This window comes from Anopheles bellator, chromosome 1 (genome assembly GCF_943735745.2).
Source record: "Anopheles bellator chromosome 1, idAnoBellAS_SP24_06.2, whole genome shotgun sequence".
In the NCBI taxonomy this organism is placed as follows: Eukaryota; Metazoa; Arthropoda; class Insecta; order Diptera; family Culicidae; genus Anopheles; species Anopheles bellator.
This window is the reverse complement of record NC_071285.1, coordinates 43,220,327-43,240,541: the sequence shown is the minus strand read 5'-3', so window position 1 is coordinate 43,240,541 and position 20,215 is coordinate 43,220,327. Positions and strand designations below refer to the sequence as shown.

The window sequence follows — 20,215 nt, the reverse complement described above, 5'->3', positions numbered from 1 at the left end:
GAGAAAACTGTCAACATCCCGGACGGTGATGCCCACCGGACGGGACGCTGTTTTATAGATTCGATGGAGACGCCTGGTCGCCTTCGCGGTAATAAATGGAGACGCCTGGTTGTTTATGAAGCATGATGATTGCGAGTGTAATGCTGATATGCGCAAGCTAAACGATGCGTGCAACGCTTCGGTGAAGGCAAACAAATTGACATAGATTACCAACAGCACCCATGCTCGTAACATCATGCTGGGCAGCATTATGCTTAGGCATCATTTAAAGCTCCTAATATTTTACAGCTTTACGACGTTCGTGAAGCAATTCCGCTGTTTGTGTGCCGGTTAGAAGTACGTCGTAAAATGTTTACAATAATGCATATTTGATTGCGATGCACACAGTGCCCATAAAAAATGCATATCCCGCTTTGGAGCCAGTTTCTCCTCTCTTCTTCGGTACGCTCCAGAAGAGCACATCCAGGCGGAAAGTCTTCAGTTGTTATTGCGCTCATCAGTGCGAAACAGTGGCGGTGCAAAAAAAAATATATGGTTCGTTTCGCGAATTGAATGGCGTTGCGCCGGGACGCCATCAGAATGTTTGGCTTAAATTTCGCCACCGTGGAAGACAACAAGGCCAACACTCGCGAATGATTAGCGGAAGACCTGGGACATAAAAAGCGCACGACATAATCGCCGCCATCTTCCGCCGGTTGGAGCAACACGTCATCCACGGCCGGTTTTGTTTGAGTGCCTTAGCGAGGAAAGACTCTTGCCGAGGGTCCCGTTGCCAGTAACAATGACAAAAGTAAGAGTCCCTTCTTCGTTCCCACCTTACGCCCTGTTACGATCCCGTCTCACTAACGAGCCGCAGTGCTGGCAGTGAGAGAAAATGTAATGAAAGCGCCACCAAACCTGAGAGACGTGGGATGACCATGAGCAAACATCATTGCATTCCTGCACATTCCTTGCAGCGACACAATGGGCCGGCTCCAACCGGAAATGATTCCAAGCCTTCACACTTTCCCCATCCTTTGTGACTGTGTCGACGCTCTTCGCGCAGCAGCAGATTATACTTGCGTTTTCGACAGCAACAACTTTTTGAAGTGTTTTTGGCACCCGGTTTTGTCAACAACATGCAAACAATAGTATCAGTAAGCAACACAGTACTAAAGAATTTTTTAAATATTTTCAGCTCAAACAACAATACTCACTCGCTCAAACAATGCTAAGTCAAGCTGTTGCAAAACTGACTTCGAAAGTTTTGCGGCACACAATGTTATCTCTCTATTGTCATTTAACGTAAGCTGACGAATAGGAAAAAGTGTAACAAATCTAACTATTCTAGACACCTACTATTAACATTTCAATTAAATTCGTCTTCAATCTATATTAAATCATTTGAATACTCCAAAGGCTAGCTACAAAGAGGCACTTCGAATGTACTTCATCGAGCAAGATTGATCGCCACGGTGAGTAATTACATGAAATCGCTTGAACAGAAACCTTTTTGAAGGCAGCACACAAGATGTACGTTATTAATGCTTCACCCCGGTATTAATGGCCCCTTCAGCGACCGTTGAAAACCATTTCTCTCGATTCAGCTCGATGCCGTCCGTGTGCTCGGATTAACCCCGCGGCCGAAAGGCTGCCGTCGGTTTGCGTGACAGGAAATGGTGTATGACTTTCATCGGGAGCTCAGATTTGTTTCCGAGCTGCCAAAGGTAAATCCAAAGACGGCGAACCATTGACCTCCTCAAGGTTTTGGCGCTTGGCTTGGTGGCGGGCGTACCCTGGTTGCTCTGGTCACGAATAAGATGCCTTATTATAATACAAAAAAATATACAATCCGAACGTGTGACACTCAACTCGAATTAAAAAAATAACAAAAGTCTACGTTTCTCTTTGTGCCGGAACAGAAACGAAACAGGTGAGTAATGTTTCTTTGTTAGACCTTCAAATTTTATTTTTACCAGCGCCCAAAAACCGGTTCCGAGCCCCGGGTGCCCCTACCGGGAACCCGTTAGTCACTGACGAGACAGAAATTTCCACCGGGCAGTGAGTCGTGTGATTGTTTCATCGCTTTCATCGTAAATAGCCCTTTTTGCGGAAAAAAAGCGTAGGCCCGGGAACCCAAATCGGGCACCGGACCGACCGACGAACCCTCTCAAAGTACCGGTCCCAGAGGCGGAGAACTTCCCGCCACAGCAAAGGTACCGGACGACAACGTCCGCCATAAAACCCATTTTGTTACAAGCGAATGGGGAAAAAGAACGCCGTCATCGTTTTTGATGACGGCACAACTTTGACCGCGCTCGGCCTCAGCAAGCAAATTATTTCTGTATTTCGCAGTGGCGTGGCGTCACCAGGGCAGGGTACCAAAGGTCCCGACTCGAAATAGATTTCCGCAAAGAAGTTTAGCCAACCCCACGGAACTGGCCGAACCATACGGGCTAGCAATCTATTAACATGCCATGATTTATGCTGGCTCGTATCGTCACCCACCGGTGGGCCCAGCAAGCAGCAATCAAGAATCAGGGGCGGTGGCCCTGGGCATCGGGCCAGTGGCACCCGGTTCGGAGCCATAATTAAATCAGCCACCAGTAGCCATCGCCGCAGCGGTTGGTAAATTCGGTTAAAAGGCGGCGCCGATAGCCTTTCGATGGTGGTTCTCGGGTGCAACAATCGGAAACGCCACTGGGGACCGTGATTTTAGTTTTGATGATGGTTTTACAATTTCACGTTCCAATGCCGAGTACAAAACGGTCCCCGCGTCGCACGATGGTGAACATTATTGAGCATATTATACACCACGCTGCCGTTCCGAGCCCGAGCATAGGTCCGGGTTCGGTGGCGGCGAAATCCATTCCAAATTCCCCTGTCAAACGGGCGATAGACTCACGAAACGATCGGGAAATTGATTTATTGCACCATAATCCCGGCCCCGGACGAAAGGGAAACGATATAAATGTCAGCCGGCGAATGGTGCTAACATGAGTCTACGAAAATTGTGTTTTTCCCCAAATCGCTCGATAATATCGGTATGATTTGGTGAGTTTGGCTGCACAGGCGCGGAAATCCTCGATGCTCGAAGGATGCTCGAGCCAAACGCAAATACGTTTCATTGAATCTTGGAGGCTTTAATTCAATAAACACACTGTTACAAAATTAAATTCTAATTAAAAATCCATTTCGCTCGCTATCGGCGACAGATTATTAAATAAAAAAGTTCGCAGCATGATTTGCTTCATTTTTCCGAGCACCATCGAGGGATTGGGAAGATTAGGCGCGACAAATTAGCTCACATCATTAACCGTGACAGAGGACGAAGATGGCCCCTCATTGACTGGCTGTCTCTTCCCTAAAGGTGCTGCCGGCTAAATGATTGATTTATGCTTCGGAAAATTAATGAATACACAATGATTGACCAAACCAACAGATATTGGCACCATCTTACATTGATAATTCTCAGCCCTTACCAGAACCGGTTTCAAATTCAAAGAACGAGCAAACTTTTGGGAAACTTTTTCAAGACCAGCTGAACCAGAAAAATCGGCTGGGGCTAACCATCGACAGCGCATTCTTTCTGCGCCATTTTGGCGGTCGAAACCTGCGATCGAGACTATTTCAGGCAATGCCTAACAAACTTTGAACTCAATGTTGGGCCAGGTGGTTTGGCCGTTGTTTTGAGTACGGCTCGGCAATATTGTTTTGGGACTCGATTTTTACAACCCCTGTGCGCCACCATTTTGTGAACCGCGAAAACCATCATCGAACGAACCACTCCGCAGGACGGCAAATGTTTGGGAAAGTTGCAAAAGGGTCCGAAAATGGGCGATGTTGGGGTTGTGAAAATTAAGCCCACATTGTTTGAGTATTGAGCCAACATAACTTTTTTATGTTCAGGCTCCCAAACAGACTTCGAAATGTAGTATCTTTCAAACCTGGATACACTGGTAGCTGGTGCCCATTATGAGCCTTTATTGCCCTACAACCGACGGTTCATTCGTGCGAAGGTCTACACCTGAGACCTCGAAACAGCGTCTGCATTAATATTCTCATTTCGGGCTACACAACACAACCGCTGAGCCGTGTGCACACATTGCGTGTCCCAGACTTTGTCCCACCCAATAATGCAGCGATTAATATCACCGACCGCACGACCCGCACGATGCACATTATGCACTCAAGCAGCCCGCGCCCGAGAAGATTATCGAGCCCTTGGGTCGCGGAAAGCAGGCAACAGCACGTTCCCGGCTTCGCTATCGATTTTTGTTGGCGACACCGCGTGCAGGAATGCAAATGGCTGCACGCAGAACGCTGCCATTGGGCGTGAGCAACATAAAGAACACAACCCTGACGCGATCTTTTGTTCCCGGTGGCCGATCCCGAACGGGGCGACCTCGAACCGTGGTACCGTAAACACCCGGGTGTGCTGGAAATAATGCTCCGCGCCTCAACCGATGCCGCTGCTACATTATGTAGATCTTGGAATTTCCTCAGGATCCTCACGGAGTCCTCGGGTGCATGGTACGTTTGTGTGGGCATTGAAGCGAAGTTATTCTTGAAATCGATGCTTTAGACGATAGTGCAGTTGGTGAAGCGTAAACTGAACCGTTGGAATCATTGGTCTAGGAAGAGAGTTTGTCGAAAATGGCTTCAGTGAGCACCTTTTAATTAGTATTTACGATATTAGCGCACGGACAGCTATCAATGGATAAATTGAACTGGCCGAAGAATGTATTTTCAATACTATTTTATTTTACGTAACAATCGGAGCATATCTACGATCTGTTAGAAATCTCTTTGAAACCTCTATAAAACCCAGTTTCGCTGCAGCGATGAGAACAATCAAGAACAAAATTCTGTCGAATTCGGTACAATATCCTTAAAATACTTTCAATACAATATCCAGTATAGTACAATATCCATAAATTGAGGACCAATGCAATTGAGGACCCATTGAAGAATTAAATTTTACTAGATAGTTTAAATCATTACATCACTTCTAAAAAAAAATAGTAACTCAACTGTTGACTGTGTATTATGTTTATCTGATCTGTGATCTTTATGTTAACGTTTATGTTTCGCAGAAAAAATCATTAGTAAGAGAAGAATTTAAAATACTACTACCTTTTATTTACAGCAATCTAAAAATACTCACATTAAACCAAGTCACCGCATAACCAATATGGGTAAGCTGTGGTGTCATTTTAAAGCCCATACCTAGACCCCACCAGACACTGAACGCAAGAAATTAAAAATAAAATACCATTCCACTCTACTGCTCCTGCACAACTTTCTGCCATCGTCGCCGGCCTTTCGCCCCGAAGGATGAGTTTTCCGAAGTTTTCCCGAAGTCAAAGGCTTACAACAACGACGGCGACGTAATAGGTTAAATGTCTAGTGTACATTTGTTAGCAGCGATTTATGTCCTGCCGTGTCCTGCGGCCTGCGACCTGGGCGGTGTAACATCAAACGGCAGTGTTCGGCCTTGCGAGAACAGGTTGCGACGACTTTTAGCGAATACCTGGCACGCCAGCCGGGCAACGTTTCACCCTCAAAATAGGTGGCTATTATTTAATTAAACCGGATGCTCTTCCGTAGAAAGCAACGCCACCGATCAATGGGGGAGACTGGGAGCAAAGCTGGAAGCTTAAAGTGAAAAGTGCTCGTCCGTCCACCGCCGTGGACCCGTGCCGTGTACCGTGCTTCCGAGTAGGAAGTGTAAAAACGGTAAGAATGTCTGCCGTGCGGTTGCCCTGTTTCACTGGCAAACAGTAGAAGAAACAAAAAAACGTGGAAACATTTGTGAAAAATCAATAAATTTTAACCTTTTAAAAGGACACCGCCATGGTCGCTTCGTTCCTAAAACTATCGTGTTCGTGTGTTCCGGGAGGTGGACCCACGGAAAAAATGATTAATACTAATGAAGAACGCTATCAACCGGTCCCCCGGGTTTCTGATTTTGCGGCATAAAAATCAGGCCGCGGGTCAAGTGGCCTTGCCCCGAGCGTTCGGACCCTTCGGGACCCTTAGCGTTAGGGCAATTATTTTGCCAACTCGCAGGAGACGATTGTCGGTGATTTATGACAAATCATCACAGCATACAGAGAGCGTTGCTGCAGCAACGCGAGCGTTGCTCGCAGTAGCAACCAACCTCCGGACCAGTTTCCGTGACTGCGAGCTTTCCTTTCTTCCACCGGGCGTGTCACTGTTCGTGGTTGTGCCGATAAAATAAATTGATGGCGTGTTCAGCTTGGTAAAACGGCGAGAATGCGATTCGATCGGCAATCAGCCAATTGACGGGGTGGACAATATTTGAACAGATCGAACTGGAAACTCGTCCCAAGGCAAGTAGATGTTCGCCCAGATGTTGCCCGACTTCTTGAGGGGGTTTTCTCCACCCTAGCTGGGCCACCAACAGTTGGGATAGCACTAGGGAACCACAGCAAGGACAACGCTGTGTGCCTTCAAAGATACTCGCCAATATTTGATGGTTTGATTAAAGAAAACTCTAACCTTTTGCGTTATACGTTGAAGCATAACCGAAGTACCAGGCCGTTCAATAAGTTTTGCGGTTCGATAAGGAAATCCTAATTATATAGTTTAAAATGCACTTTGTTAATCAGCACAAAATTTTATAGGTCTGGAAACAGATGTAAGTCGCTAGCGGCCAAATCTGGTGAATACGGTGGATGCTCCAACGATTCAAACTTTATATCATGGATTTTTGAAATGGATTAATATGAAGAGTGAAGAGTGAAATAAAAGAGTGAAAATTAGAGTAGTAGCAGCGCCCTCTGCTCTTGAACTGCAAAACTTATTAAACATCCCAGTAAGCCAGCCATAAAAAACAGAAACGGAAAATCCTCGCGACACTTTTACGTTCAGATCCAGACGGAAGATAATGTGCTTAACTACTTCTCTCAACAGAAACAACAAGTTTCCGAAGAATTCTGTAGTGGCTTAACCACATTAAAATGTGGTTTCCAGCAAACACGAAAAAGGCACACGCTCGTCAACTGCACAAAGCCCTACAGAAACAAAGCAGAAATAGTGTTGAAACCGTGACCGCGACTCTTCCATTCTCCGACCAGGCGAACCATTTTTGCGCGTGTTTAATGCGTAATTATATTAAACATTCTCGCCGCTCACCAAAGGAGCCGACCCACAGCTGGCGCTTTGTTCCGTGAAGTCTTCGGCGCGAACTGGTAAGACACGGTCAGAACTTTCGCACGCGTTCGCTGTAAACATTCCAAGGGTTGTAAGAGGGGTGTGCCAAATCGAAGAAAGGAACGCCAACTCGCCGGCCGGAGCCGTGTCGGTAGGTGGCACAATGTGAGACACAGTAACAGACAAACGCGAGCGGTGCGCGAAAATGTGTGCAAAACACCTCCAGGGCCTGTCAGGACCCGTCGCCCAGAGCCACCGGCTCGGATCAACATGTTCAACGATAATGGCACCCAAGAGTTTCGCCGGTACAAGACACTAAATGCAATCACCCAGACCGCGTCGTAACCGGGCCCCAGTACCAGAGGCCCGGGCTGTTTGGCCCAGAACACATTCGAAATTGATTTTCGAGCTCGGTCCCACGAAAAGAATTCCGAACAGCCTTCCAAGAAACTCTGCCCCGCGGGAGTTGGCGCGACTCACCCAACGGTCCCCAGAACTGGTGGGTTACGGTGGGGAAAAGGAAAAGGGCTCGAAAAAAGGGAAAACTGCACGCTATAATTATTTGGTTGCTTGCCAGTTGAAGCGGCCCAACCAACAACACCTAGGCCTCGAGCCTAGCGCCCAACCGTGACTTCCTGTAGACCCATCGAAGCCGCTCGAAATAGACCTCGACACTCAAACACACGAAGCTGGCGGGGCGGGGTCCATTAGTGTTTTCGTGCGAGCGAAAGTGACCGAGCGAACTACTGGCTGGTGGGCACCAGAGGAGCACGACCCACTTCGAGAGGTCACCACCGGGGAACCGGTTCTGCTCCGGTTTTAGATACGAGCACGCTCTGGCGCTGGCACGCGATCGCCAGCGGAGTCCCTCCCCGTTAATCGGAGCCTTCGGTATTGCTCGGGGATCTGGACTTTGGTCAGTTTTGTTATGACCGCCCGGCAAGACGGTAGCCCCACTGGGTAGCCCGACAATCCTTGCAGTGCCTGTGCCTTGACCTCACCGAGAAGTACCAAGTATTGGGGTACAAAAGTGAAACTGGAAATCGAACTTGGACCACCAGCGCAACAGTGTCCACCAGTGCATGTGAAAGTTGGTGTATGAGTGTGTGTTTCAAAGTGTTGGCCGAAACCCCACGCCGAAACAATATTTAATCGAAAAGTTTTGGAAAAAACTGAATAAAACACGCCAAAGCCCACGTCCAGCCACGCGGCGGGCAAGGTAATACGACCTCACGCCTCGGCACAACATGAGCCACATGATTCGATTTCCACGCTCGGCGCCTTTTTTCTCGAATTTTCCTCCCCCGGGGACCGATTTATCAAACTGCCCCAGGCTACAGGCCCAACGGGTTCGTGTTCGTGAGTTCGTGTCGGCTCGCTCGGCAATTGGTGCCGCGTTCCCGGTGCTTGGCCCTTGGTCGGCTCCCGACCTAAATGCATGTGCTTTACATTCCAATTACATTGTTCGACCAGCGGGACCGCGTTACACTGAATGTTACAGAAAATTGACCCGTCTGCTCGGTACTGGGAAAAGCCCCGATCGGTTTGAACCTTTTCGGACACGGCGGTTGCGTCGAGTGTTGGTCGATGCTCCGAGGATGAACTTCGAATCCTTTGTGCATTCGTTGAGCGTCCAAAAGAGACTGAATCGAAACTTGCACTCACAGATAAATTGATAAATCAATCAAAACCGATCCGATCGCTGGAACCGGAAGGGAATGAAAAATGAAGGCTTCAGAAGCTGCACCGTCATCACGCCTTACGAGAAAATGCGTTCTTCTCGAGAAACGCTTCCGGAAGTGTTGAAAATTTATCATCCGTCATGAAGCTTCTCTTTGATGGCCTCTTCATTCCAAGTGCGGCCCCCAATCGGTCGGCCACTCGGTGTCGCTGGGTGAGGAAAAATATAAACTGTACCGGAAAATCGCGCCCCCCCAACAACGTCCACTAACACTCTGGACCGTGGGAATGCATGATGGAACATGGCCCACGTGCCCCGATTCCGCGTTACATTTTCAACTTCAATCGATCGGGATCTCGCTCCAAACTTTCGAAGCGCCCCATTCATAGCGTGTCGACCGGAGTGGCTCAAGTTCGGCACGATAAGTGCATTAAAGTTTCCTTTCACAACACCTTCGAGTCGTTACTTTTCGTCAACCGAGTTTTTCACTCCTCGGCATTGAAACTCCTTAATTCTTGTCTTCCTGTTCTTTGTAGGGCACCAGAACTTTCCCCTGGTATCGTCAACAGAGCGCAAACGGAAACACCCCGTAATTGACTTTCAGATGCCGAAGTTTGCCTTCGCTGCGTCTGTTAAATTATAGCCGATCCTAGTTCGAATACTTGAGGACCGTTCGCGAGTGATTTTTTTTTTTCTCCGTTTGTCCAGCGAACTCGAAAGTGTGCCGCCCCCAGATGGACGTCCAAGATACTCTTACGACGTACGAATAGCTTCGATTTCAGCCAGTGAATTTAATTCGATTTCTCACCAGCGCACCCCACGGCAGACTATTAGTTGAGTCATCCGAACGCGCGCCAAAGTTCTCCCGAGAGAGTGCTGCGGCCGCTGACCGGAAGCAGGCCCCAGATGCAATCGTGGTGGTCCGTGGAGTGAAGTGACCGTTGAAGTGTGCCACAGAGAACTACGGAATCTAGGACTTTTGCGTCTTTCTGCGGGGGTAGCACCGAAACCGAAATGGGTTGCGCCAGCAGTTCGCCACTGATCAATGGCGGCGGCCCGGGCGGAGTCGTCGAGTCGGCAAAGGAAGCGGCCACCAAAACCGCCACCGATGTGCTGCACGCCGGAGAGGCCGCCATTCACGGTAAGTGCTGCGTTGAACTCGCGCAGGATTCGCGAAGAACTTGCGAGTCGTTCGAAGGATGTGCCCGAAACATCGCGGCCATGCTGCTGGCTGGAAAGGGAAATTAATTGTTGGAAACTGTCGTTCCACTTAATGAACGTGCGCTTTGTGTACCGTGCCAAGTATCAGAAGTTGAGAAAGGTCCGAAATGACCTCGCCCTGGAAAAGGGAATCACTTAAAAATATTAGTGAAAATTAAAATATATTCCATTAATTTTCATTTTTATAAAAAAAAATTGTTACAAAAATCAAAACATATACGGGCGCTCGCTTCGTACAGCGGTTTGAACGATTCTTTGCTGAGCCAAGACAAACTTGTTTGCCGTTTACATTATCCGCGTTGATTGACGGGGTTGCCAACAACACGACCACCCAAACTCGGCCGGATAGGGCCAATTTTGTGGCGTGCAGTCTTTGGATTTACAAACATAGTGCTGAAAATGCTACGGCCCACACCAGTGGGACCATCATCATTAGGGTCCAACACACTGTGTATTACCTGAACCCACCAGAGAGCGTGAAAGGCACCATGCGCCTCCATCGCCTGGAGAACCGCGGAGCGGGCACCGGTTTGGGGCACATAATTTGATAATGAATAGAAGCCTAAATTGAACGTGCACTTTATTATATTATCACCACAAAGAAGTCATTAGCGAGGGCAAATCACTGAAATTTGGAATGTTTTATACAACCTCATCCGCAGTATTTTGTCTGTGATTTGTGAAATGTAATTTTATTGCCGATTTCTTTGCAAGCCCGTGTGCGAGTAGACCCATGTTTGTTGATATCCTGTCAGTGAAGGCAAAATATTTCCATTCCCATTTGCAGCTCCCATCGATGGCGGTGAAGGTGCCGATTTTTTTTCCACAGGGCCCCGTTTGCGCTCCGAAATATTGCAACGTGTGCTTCGCCCGTTCGATCTGGAAAACCCCAGGATCCATCCCCTCCAATCAACATAAACTCTGCTCCGAGAGGGGTTCGTAAGAAACCGTCTCCCGTGGCTACGCGAGGTCGATTTGATATTGCCGTCGGCACGGCCGGTTGTCTGAGGCACGATTTCTGTTAGCGTTTTTGCCTTCGCTTTAGTTCGAGTTCCGTTGGTCGTTCGCTTGCTAAGCTCTCGGCACGCGCCGACGGTTGGAACCCTTGGCCAAAATCTAGCCATCAATTCGGGCGTTGATGCATATCTAAATTTTATTCATCACTTGCTTTCGCCGTGCCAACGTTGCCAACCGGCGGTGGCTACATTTCACAGTTTCGCCGGAAAACGGAAAATATTGCCAATTCGGGCTACGCAAAGCGTTTCGGGCTGGGGGCGTTTCGGAACAACCATTCGTCGGGATTCCCCGTGGAGCTTCGTTGCCGCCGCCACCGTCCAGCAGTTTGACTTAATTGTTGAAAGCATTACTTCTGGCCCAACTGGAACAAATCTGGAAATGTTTGATCAACATAACCGACTGAAAAAAAAAACAACCAACCAATTGCTTGAGAAACATTTGGACAAGAAAACGGCCACAATATCCCTGACCACAACTTGGAACGTGTGAAACGAACCGATGGCACCGTCGTGCAGACACAAGGCACGCAGGTCCAGCAATTGACAGCCTCCCGTTTCAATCGCTTTCTCGGGGTCTAAATGGAGACTCACATGGCCCGTGATTTCAGGGCCCGTCAAAGTGGTTCAAGATGTGTTCCCGCTGCTTGTTTCGCTGCCCTTCCAACTAACTAATGGCTCAAAATTGAGTTTTCCAATATCTACAGTGGCGGAAAAGGCAAACCGAACAAGAGTCAATGAAAGCCAAAACATCAAACACCGCACCCAATCCGGACCGCGGATCTCACCTCCCTTTTCATGCTTGCAGCAACCTTGGCAAAGTCGAAAAAATCATGAATAATTAATAAGTGTGGCCGCTTTCTAATATCGCGCACCGTCTCTTGAGTTTCGCTTCCAACTGGTTTCTTTTTCCTAGGTTTTGGAGTTGGTTTCGGTGGAGTTTTCTCAGAGCCCCGCGCGGCACTGCGGGAACAATTTTCTCGCTTTTCCCGACCTTCCGGCCGGTCGGAATGCATCGATTTCACGTTTGCCGTTTTTTACGAACTTCCGGCAGCGGCGACGGCGGAAACTGTCGCCGTAAATTGTTTATTGTTTCTTTCCGTGCTTTTCCGCGGTCCACTGGGCTGGGCTCGGATTTTCCCTTTTTGTTCCCTTATTTTTGTGGTGACTTCGAGCTTTGGTCCTTTCTTGGCGTCCGCTTTACGGAGGTGGAGGCCACTTTGTGGCCATTATTGTCTCGCGTTTCACCGCACTGTCTCGACCTGCGAACCAAAACAGACAATCCTAAAACTCAATTCCAAACTTTAGCGGGCAGCGAAAGTTCAAGGACAATAGGATCGGTGGTGCCACATGTTGTTCCCTTCGACACGCTGTGTTTAGAAATCGAAAATGCCCTCTTTTTAAAAGAGAAAGTCCGGCCGTGATTGATAAATGAAACTTTTACCAAAAACCGATTTTCCGGATCGTTAACGTTAACGCAATGGTGGATAAAAGTTTATAGAAGTACGCTACGCACGCAAGATGCATAAATCATCACGTTTCGGTTCCATAACTTTCAATTATTCTGCCCTAGTCTGTTGCTCTTTGGCGCGCTTGCAAACCACAGCCCCCGTTTGATGTGATCAATAAATAAACAATGAGCAAGGACGAGCGGAACGGTTAATGGAGTTATCGTGACGATCCCTTCGACGGATGCGCGGGCACAGTAATTGAATTTTTGTCCCCGCTGTAGAGCGTTACTTGAAGCTCACTGCGCTTTCAGCACCTCGCCAAACGACTTCAAAGATGGTATACATTAAAGACCTCGACCTGGCGACCTGGCCAAGGCGTGCCCCCGTATCATTGTTAATGCGTAGATGGATGGACATCCTTTACTGACTGCAGCTGGCGATTCCTCGTAGCGCAACTTATTGCTTACTACACCGCACACCATCGGCACGTTAATAACTATTGATCGTCCGAACGCGGCTACATCAATCATGTATTTTAATTCGGTACAAGAGAATGCCTCGGACCACACTGAATTATTGAAAATCTACGTGCAGGTGTCACGCTGGAACCTACCGTCAATGACCTTTCGTTGGGTCCTAATGAATATCGTAAGCATGGGACCGAACCCAGTCCTATGATCTAAGATTTGGGCGGCACAATTATGGTGGAATGAAAAAGAAAGATTATGTCAACCGACAACGAACTATCTGAAAATATTGACCCATTTTGTCGCGAAAGGATACAAATTCAGCTGACTAATTGGAACACTTTTGCGAACGTATGGTGTGCTCAGCTCTTTATTTGGCTTTAATTTTGTTAAATTGAATCAACATGGTAAAAAGTAAATGTTGATTTTTAATCTTAATTTTAAACAAGCTTATGGGCTATTGTCCATGGCACTAACAGCTCAACATAACGGCCCACAGTTTGAACTACGAACTACAGGTGACTGTTGGATAAAATATTTTTTTTGATTCATTTGTAATGCAATTTGTTCGTAAGTTACTGGCGCGGGCTCAAAATTTTATTCAATTCCACCGTTCGGCTGGCCGTGTCGGGTACAAAAGTCTTCATACCTTTGCACATAGGCCCCTAATTGGACTCGATGTTTACCAGCGGCTTTTACAACTCGCCATTCTCACGGTGCTCGTTAAGAGCGAAACGGAAGGTCAACCCGCGGGGGTTCTAATGAGCAAAAACCGGACCCAAAGGATCATCATGGGCATGGCCGGAAACAGCATTATTCAAAGGCTGCGCGCCATGTTTTCAGGCAAAGCGGCATAACACTGCGACAGCAAAAGCACCGAAACAGTTTCGTTGGAAGGTGAAACTACCAAAGAGAAGATCGTTAAGTCGAACTTAATGCATTTTCGTGTTCTCGTACCAACCTGCGTTCTAGTTTCAAACAAGTTCCTAGAAAGTAACGTGGCGATTCAACGGACTACTTTCTTTAGAGGACGAGGTTCATTCGTTTTAAAAAAATCCCACAAAAAAGGTTTCATTAAAACTCCAGGATTGACACTTTTGGCCAACTTTAGTACACACAATCTATATAAAGAACGCAACCTCGGTGGGAAGCCTTTACCGTCGCCACCCGCCAAGCTCTGAATAGCCCCGGCAATGTTCGCTAATATAATTCACAGGGCCATTTTTTCTGCCCTATTCCCTGCAGCCCACCAACCAAGGCTCGACGTTCGTCTGCTGGAACAGCCAGCTTGCAATCCATTTTCATTTCTGAGCACCTCCTGTTTACGTCGGGCATGTCCTGGGTCCGGCCCAGCATGTGTTGCGCTCGCTCGCTGTCCTCCGCAGCATATCCGCCACAATGACGAACGCAACAGGACAGGCATCTTATTTATGACATCCGGTTCGGAGCCGGTTGCTTCTTAGCACTGGCCTCTGGTGTAGAAACTTTGTGCTACTGCAAAACAACAGTGGAGTGTACTAAAAATGGCATCTGGAGCAACAACTAAATGTTTGTTGATGGATTGTGCATGAGAGTTAGAGTGCGCATATTCATGTTTGCAAAGTATTTACATAAAACGCCATGGGTTCGTCGTACTTGACGTGTGCTTGTAATCTTTCGAAGTACTTCAAAAACGAAACAAACTATTTAAAAATAGAATTTTAGCGGGTTAGCGTCGAAGGGCTTGGGAAATGATTGAACAACCACAATCCGCCTCGTAATCCAAAATGAAATCTCTATTTTCCAGACGTCGGTGAGCATGTCAAAGAAGCGGTCCACAATGTCACACACGAGCTCGAGAACGTACTCGGCGGCAAGAAGGAGAACGGAAAATCGGACACCATCAACGAAGACGACCAGCCGACGGTGAACGGGCACGCCGATGACGACGGGGAACACAAGGACTACCAGATAATTCGGCTAAAGGGCTCGAAGCAGAACAGTGTCGACGAGACGCTGGAGAACATGAAGAACGACATGATGAGCAAGGTGCAGAGCGCCGGCCCGGAAGCGGACACGGACCGGATGGCGGACGACCTGATGAGGGAAACGGAGGAGGTGATGCGGGACGCCGAGACCGGTATCGCCCAGACGCGCCAGCAGGTGGCCGACGAGATGACGACGCGCATCACCTCGTCGGAGGACGGTACGATCGAGATCCTTAACCTGGAAGGTAACGAGCCCAAATCACCGAACCACTCGATTGACAGTTTGAAAACTACTTCACCAGAGCCGGAGATCGAGCGGATACTGGCGGCCGCGGGCGACGCGGACGATCCGGCCTCACCCAAGGCCACCCTCAACACACTGACCGTGCCGGTCGGTGCCCCGGACGAAGGGATGCCTATGGGCGGCAGTGGCCAAACCGGGGACGCCCCAGCAGCGAGCAAACCGGATGTGTGAGTACGCAACTCACGGCAACCAACACCGGGCTAGGCACCGATGGCACTCACCACAAACACAAACACACACTGATCCACGCACCAGCATCCTATTCTAGAGCCGTCCATCAGCTGTCAAAAAAATGGCAGGATCTTTTGGTATCACCCAACGATTCGCTTGTACAACCTTACGCCACTCCTTTTTGACCCGTTTTTTCTCAACAAAGCGACATTGTATTGTTTCATCATGGCGGTAACAATCGTCCCATTCTCGTTTGTACAAATCCAAACCCAAATAAGAACGTCAGAGTTTCCAGTTGTTCTCCTCAGATTAGCAGTGTCTTGGCATCTCTGGCACCCGGAATACCATTTCACCGATTCTGCGTTACTTTGAGTGTACATAAACCGAGCTAGCGTAAGTGATTGTGTAAAAAGTTGAAATATGGAAATAAATGTACTATAATTTAGTTAACAAACCCAAGAGTTTCGTTTCTCCGTTTGCGCACGAGAGGCTGAGCACACACTGTGTTAGTAACTAATACCAGTAGCAGTTCAAACAATAAACTATTTCCAAGGCCTCCTCCTTTCTCGCTTATGGTAAGCTTATTCTTGGCTTTATTCGTCAGCCATCATCAGTCTTTTGCTTTCCCGTTTCTCGGTATAAAGGGCGGTTTACACGCTGCGATCTGCAATGCAATATCGCATGAAGTGACATCTCCGGAGACGTCATAAATGTCACTGCCGCGGGTGGAAATCTGAAGACTCGACATGCAATTTGTGAACAAATTTCAAACAAGTGCCAGTTTGTCGGTTGGACATGTTGGAATCAGCCATGGAAGCAACACTGTGTTGGTTTGCCTTACCATTGTGCTTTTCGGTTAAAAAGCGAAAAAAGAACGTGCGAAGAGGTTACAGTGTCGAGGAAATTGCTTTTAAATGGCATCGTATGCCTCCGCCTTTTTATTCCGATCACTATATTTTTTATTTTTTAGTTGCCAAAGACATGGCAGACTTTCGTAAATTTTTATAAATTCAGTTACACACTTTCGCGAACGTTGACGAAGCGTCCAAAATATAAATAAGAGGCCAAAACAAAACATCAACAAGTCAACCGACAAACTGACCCTGTTTTGAAATTTGTTCACAAATTGCATGTCGAGTCTTCAGATTTCCACCCGCGGCAGTGACATTTATGACGTCTCCGGAAATGTCACTTCATGCGATATTGCATTGCAGATCGCAGCGTGTAAACCGCCCTTAAGTTTTCTAGACTCCGAAGTTAGCTATTGACCTGCTGGACTTGGTATTAAAATGGATAATTACTATAAACTATTATTACTATTATTTATAAATAGTGCAAAAGTAATAAATAAACATTTTGTAACATTGACTGTACATGGCCTCTAGCATCGCTATATAATATTAGAAACTTATCGTCACTAGTTCGTTTTCAAGAAGTTATTTAAAATTATCTCGAAAAATGTAAAATACAAAAATTTGCTTCACGTCGTCACGAATTCGACACTGGTCGTCATTAACGGTCTGATTAATGGTGTCTAACCTCCAAAAGCATCCTCGTCACGGACACGAACGAACGAGTTCGGCTGATCCGGCCCCAGGCATCGTCCGACAGCAACTCGATGGCGTCGGACAATGAGAGCAGCTGCAGCGAAGAGCGCTTCCTGCGCGAGGTCCAGAAGGCAACATCAACGCACACACCGGGCCGGACCGTTCAACGGTCGCCTACCGGCAACCGTGCGCCACCGCCATCGACGTCGTCCTCGAGCCATGTGCAGCGTTTCATCTTCAAGCTCAACTCAATCATTCTCAGTGATATCGAGGAACGAGTTGACGAGGACAGCAGCATCATCCGGCAGCTGGAGCGCAATCCGGACAAGGTGGTAGAACTGCTCGGCAACTCTTCGCTCGACAGTTTGGAAAATGCAACCGAACGGCCCGAGCTGGACGAGAGTGGTGACAGTGTACAGCTCCCCACCAGCCAAACCGTGACAGCGGCCCGTCTAAGGAGGCAACAATCGGTAATGCTAGAGGAGACCGATGGGCTTCCGGAAGCGACGTCGTCGCCGAGTGACGTCGACGAGGCTACCGAACGAGAAAACGTGTCAAGCAACGAAACGATGGCGGCGACGATCCCACCGTGGCAGGACGTACCACCGGCAATCCGACTACGGGCGTTAAAGCGCTTCAAATCGCTCGACTGTTTCCGGCCAAAGCAGACGCCGAAAGACGCCGACGACACAGGCGAGTCCCTTAGAAGGGCATACGCCAGGTGGCAGCCAAAATCGCTCGATGCGATCGATTTCGACGAAGCAGAAGAACCGGACGGTGATGAACAAACGAACAACGTCTCGTACGATGCGGAAGAGGAAGAAAGAATCTGCGGTGAGTTGCTGGCTCAGCTACGTACCCTGGAGGAAGCGGATCGAGCGGAAAGGGCCTTAGATGGTGGTGCAGATGGTACGATGAAGCGGGTTACCGAGTCGGTTACCGCTGGTGATCGCCAGGATCCGGAAGAGTTCGCGGCGCAGGACGATCACCAAACGGCCTGGGAAAAGCTACAGGACTATCTGCAGCGTGTTCCGAAACGGCGCAGTAGTAGCTATGATCTGCTGTACGACAACGAAGAGGACATACTAAAGATACTGTTCAAGCGAGAGAAAACAAAGTTACTGTTCCACTATAGCGATAGTTCTAGTAGTTCCACCGATACGCTGTGATTATACTTGATAATTTAAACTATATGGCTTAACACCGGCCGGACGAAAAGTTTCGTGTCCCACATGCAAAAAGTGCAGCGGCTGACGGAACGGACCGACGTCATCCTTAAGAGTAACTCGTGTCAAAACATGCAACATGGACATTAGTGCATAATAAACGATATAACCAACTCTGATGAAGTCGTCACCTTGAGCTATGGTCAAGTCAATTACTGCTCCCAGTTGGTAATCGTCTTTTCTAACTGCGCAAAATTCCTTTAATAGGTACGTAAAACCTCATGCTAAATGCATCAATAGTTGGTCTACGGTGAATATTGAAGGCCACAATAACACCGGTAAGTAACGACTTCACGAGCCGCAGTTAATACAGTTTATCGTTTAGTTTAAAATATTAAAAACATCGCTGAGTCAACGAACACGATCGTGGTTTGATCTACTACCGTAGGCCATTGATTGTACCTATAACAAATGTATTAGCTTTTACCACTGTATCGGTGTAAATTAAACAGTGGACATTAATCATAAATGCCACATCAGCTCAATGTGGACACTAGCGCGACGAATTAGCAAACCAATGTTAATAGTTTGCACCTTCGGAAATACGAAGCAAACCATGTGAGATTTGGAATAAAATCCATTTTTCCGATCACTTTTTTCAGATATTATCGACCGTTCGTTACGTATGTTGGTGCGAAGGTGAGCAATTTTACGTATCAGCATTTTAGACTGACACCATCTGAATGACTAAAATGTGGCCACTTTACCTGTTTCTATTTTCGGATTTTCAGCAATCGATTAGTCGAATTTACATTAATTAAGATTTGTTAGTGTTGTGATAAACGTTAATAGTTACTCAACCAAAGAGTAAAAATAAAAACACAATCGGAGAAAAAAAATCATTCCAAACGATTCTGTCTCGAATCTAATGCTTCTAGTTAGGCTGTTTAGCAAGAATATGATTTTCACCGTTAAATAAAGTACAATATTTAACAAGCGCGGGATATGAAACTTCCACTAGCTATTTTATCGCTACGATTTATTCAGTTCGATTTGAGAGTTGGTGCCACGTTTGTTAGGCAACATTCCGTGCCCGGGAATGCAGATTCACTTGAGGACGTCACCAACGGTAACGGGTTTGTTCCGGGTTGTAACCACAGCTTTAGGTGCGCACGTTTTCAGCGGTTACATTTTCGAATCTAGTCATTCCGAAATGTTGACCACAGCACCGGTAAGTGCAATGGCTTCGATCTCCACCGCCGCTCCCAGCGGCAGCTTAATGCCACCGTAACAGGTTCGGGCCGGGAAGCTGCCGCTGAACACTGTAATGTGAAACATTGACCGATTGGACGATTTGATTACCACCCGGCGAGGACGGGCGTCCGGCGAGCACGGGCATGTCAATACAACATCGCTTATCACTTACTCCGGCCCCGGCCGTTTGCGCTTACCTTTCTTGTACTCCTCGTTGACGGTGGCGTAATCGTTCATATCACCCAGCAGTACGGTCGTTTTGACAACCTTATCAACGCTGGAGCCGGCCTCTGCGAGCAGATTGGTCAAGTGCTCGAGCGCCTTTGCCGTCTGGGCTCCAGCACCGCCCGGGACGAGTTTTAGCGTGTCCACCTCCATTCCGAGCACTCCGGAACAGTACACCGTACGGTCGGCAACGATAGCTTGGCTACAAAACAATCGAAAACCGCTTAAGGGTTCAGTCTCAAACCACGAAACTCGATACGGCCCACTATCCGATAATTACTTGTACGGTGCCAGCGCCTTCGGGCACTTCTTGGTGGAGATCACCTTGCGCACGATGGACGACATGATCACAGGCTCGAGTGTTGATTTTCACTACGGCTACACAGCTACGAATCTCGCTACGAACTGACCGGTTCCTGTGGCCGTTGGTCGCGTATTCTCGCGTTCGCGGTCGTCAAGCACGCAAACTTTGCTCGTTGTAGTCGTTAACACTGTCGTCGTGTTTGTCACTGTTTGCACGTGTTTGTCGATCCAGTGCGATCAGATATCGTGGTGCCTAGTGTTTGTGAACGCTATTCCGTACTGATCGT

General features: G+C 47.8%; 1 protein-coding gene across 1 annotated transcript; it reads right to left on the bottom strand.

The window, feature by feature from the left end:
* Nucleotides 1–19,150: 19,150 nt before the first annotated feature.
* LOC131216095 (rutC family protein UK114) lies at nt 19,151–20,067 on the bottom strand. Its single transcript, XM_058210500.1, has 3 exons — nt 19,906–20,067; nt 19,598–19,827; nt 19,151–19,468 (listed from the first exon to the last, which is right to left on the bottom strand). The coding sequence occupies exons 1-3, from the start codon at nt 19,968–19,970 to the stop codon at nt 19,350–19,352; spliced, it is 414 nt and encodes a 137-aa protein (XP_058066483.1). The 5' UTR covers nt 19,971–20,067; the 3' UTR covers nt 19,151–19,349.
* Between the last annotated feature and the right edge of the window lie 148 nt (nt 20,068–20,215).

What these genes read in the sequence shown, in the direction of transcription:
- LOC131216095 (XM_058210500.1), bottom strand. Translation starts at nt 19,970, where the DNA reads ATGTCGTCCATCGTGCGCAAGGTGATCTCCACCAAGAAGTGCCCGAAG. An exon ending in AAGGCGCTGGCACCGTACAA is followed by an intron (nt 19,828 to 19,905) that starts GTAATTATCGGA and finishes ATTGTTTTGTAG; the next exon opens with CCAAGCTATCGTTGCCGACC. An exon ending in CAACGAGGAGTACAAGAAAG is followed by an intron (nt 19,469 to 19,597) that starts GTAAGCGCAAAC and finishes TTCACATTACAG; the next exon opens with TGTTCAGCGGCAGCTTCCCG.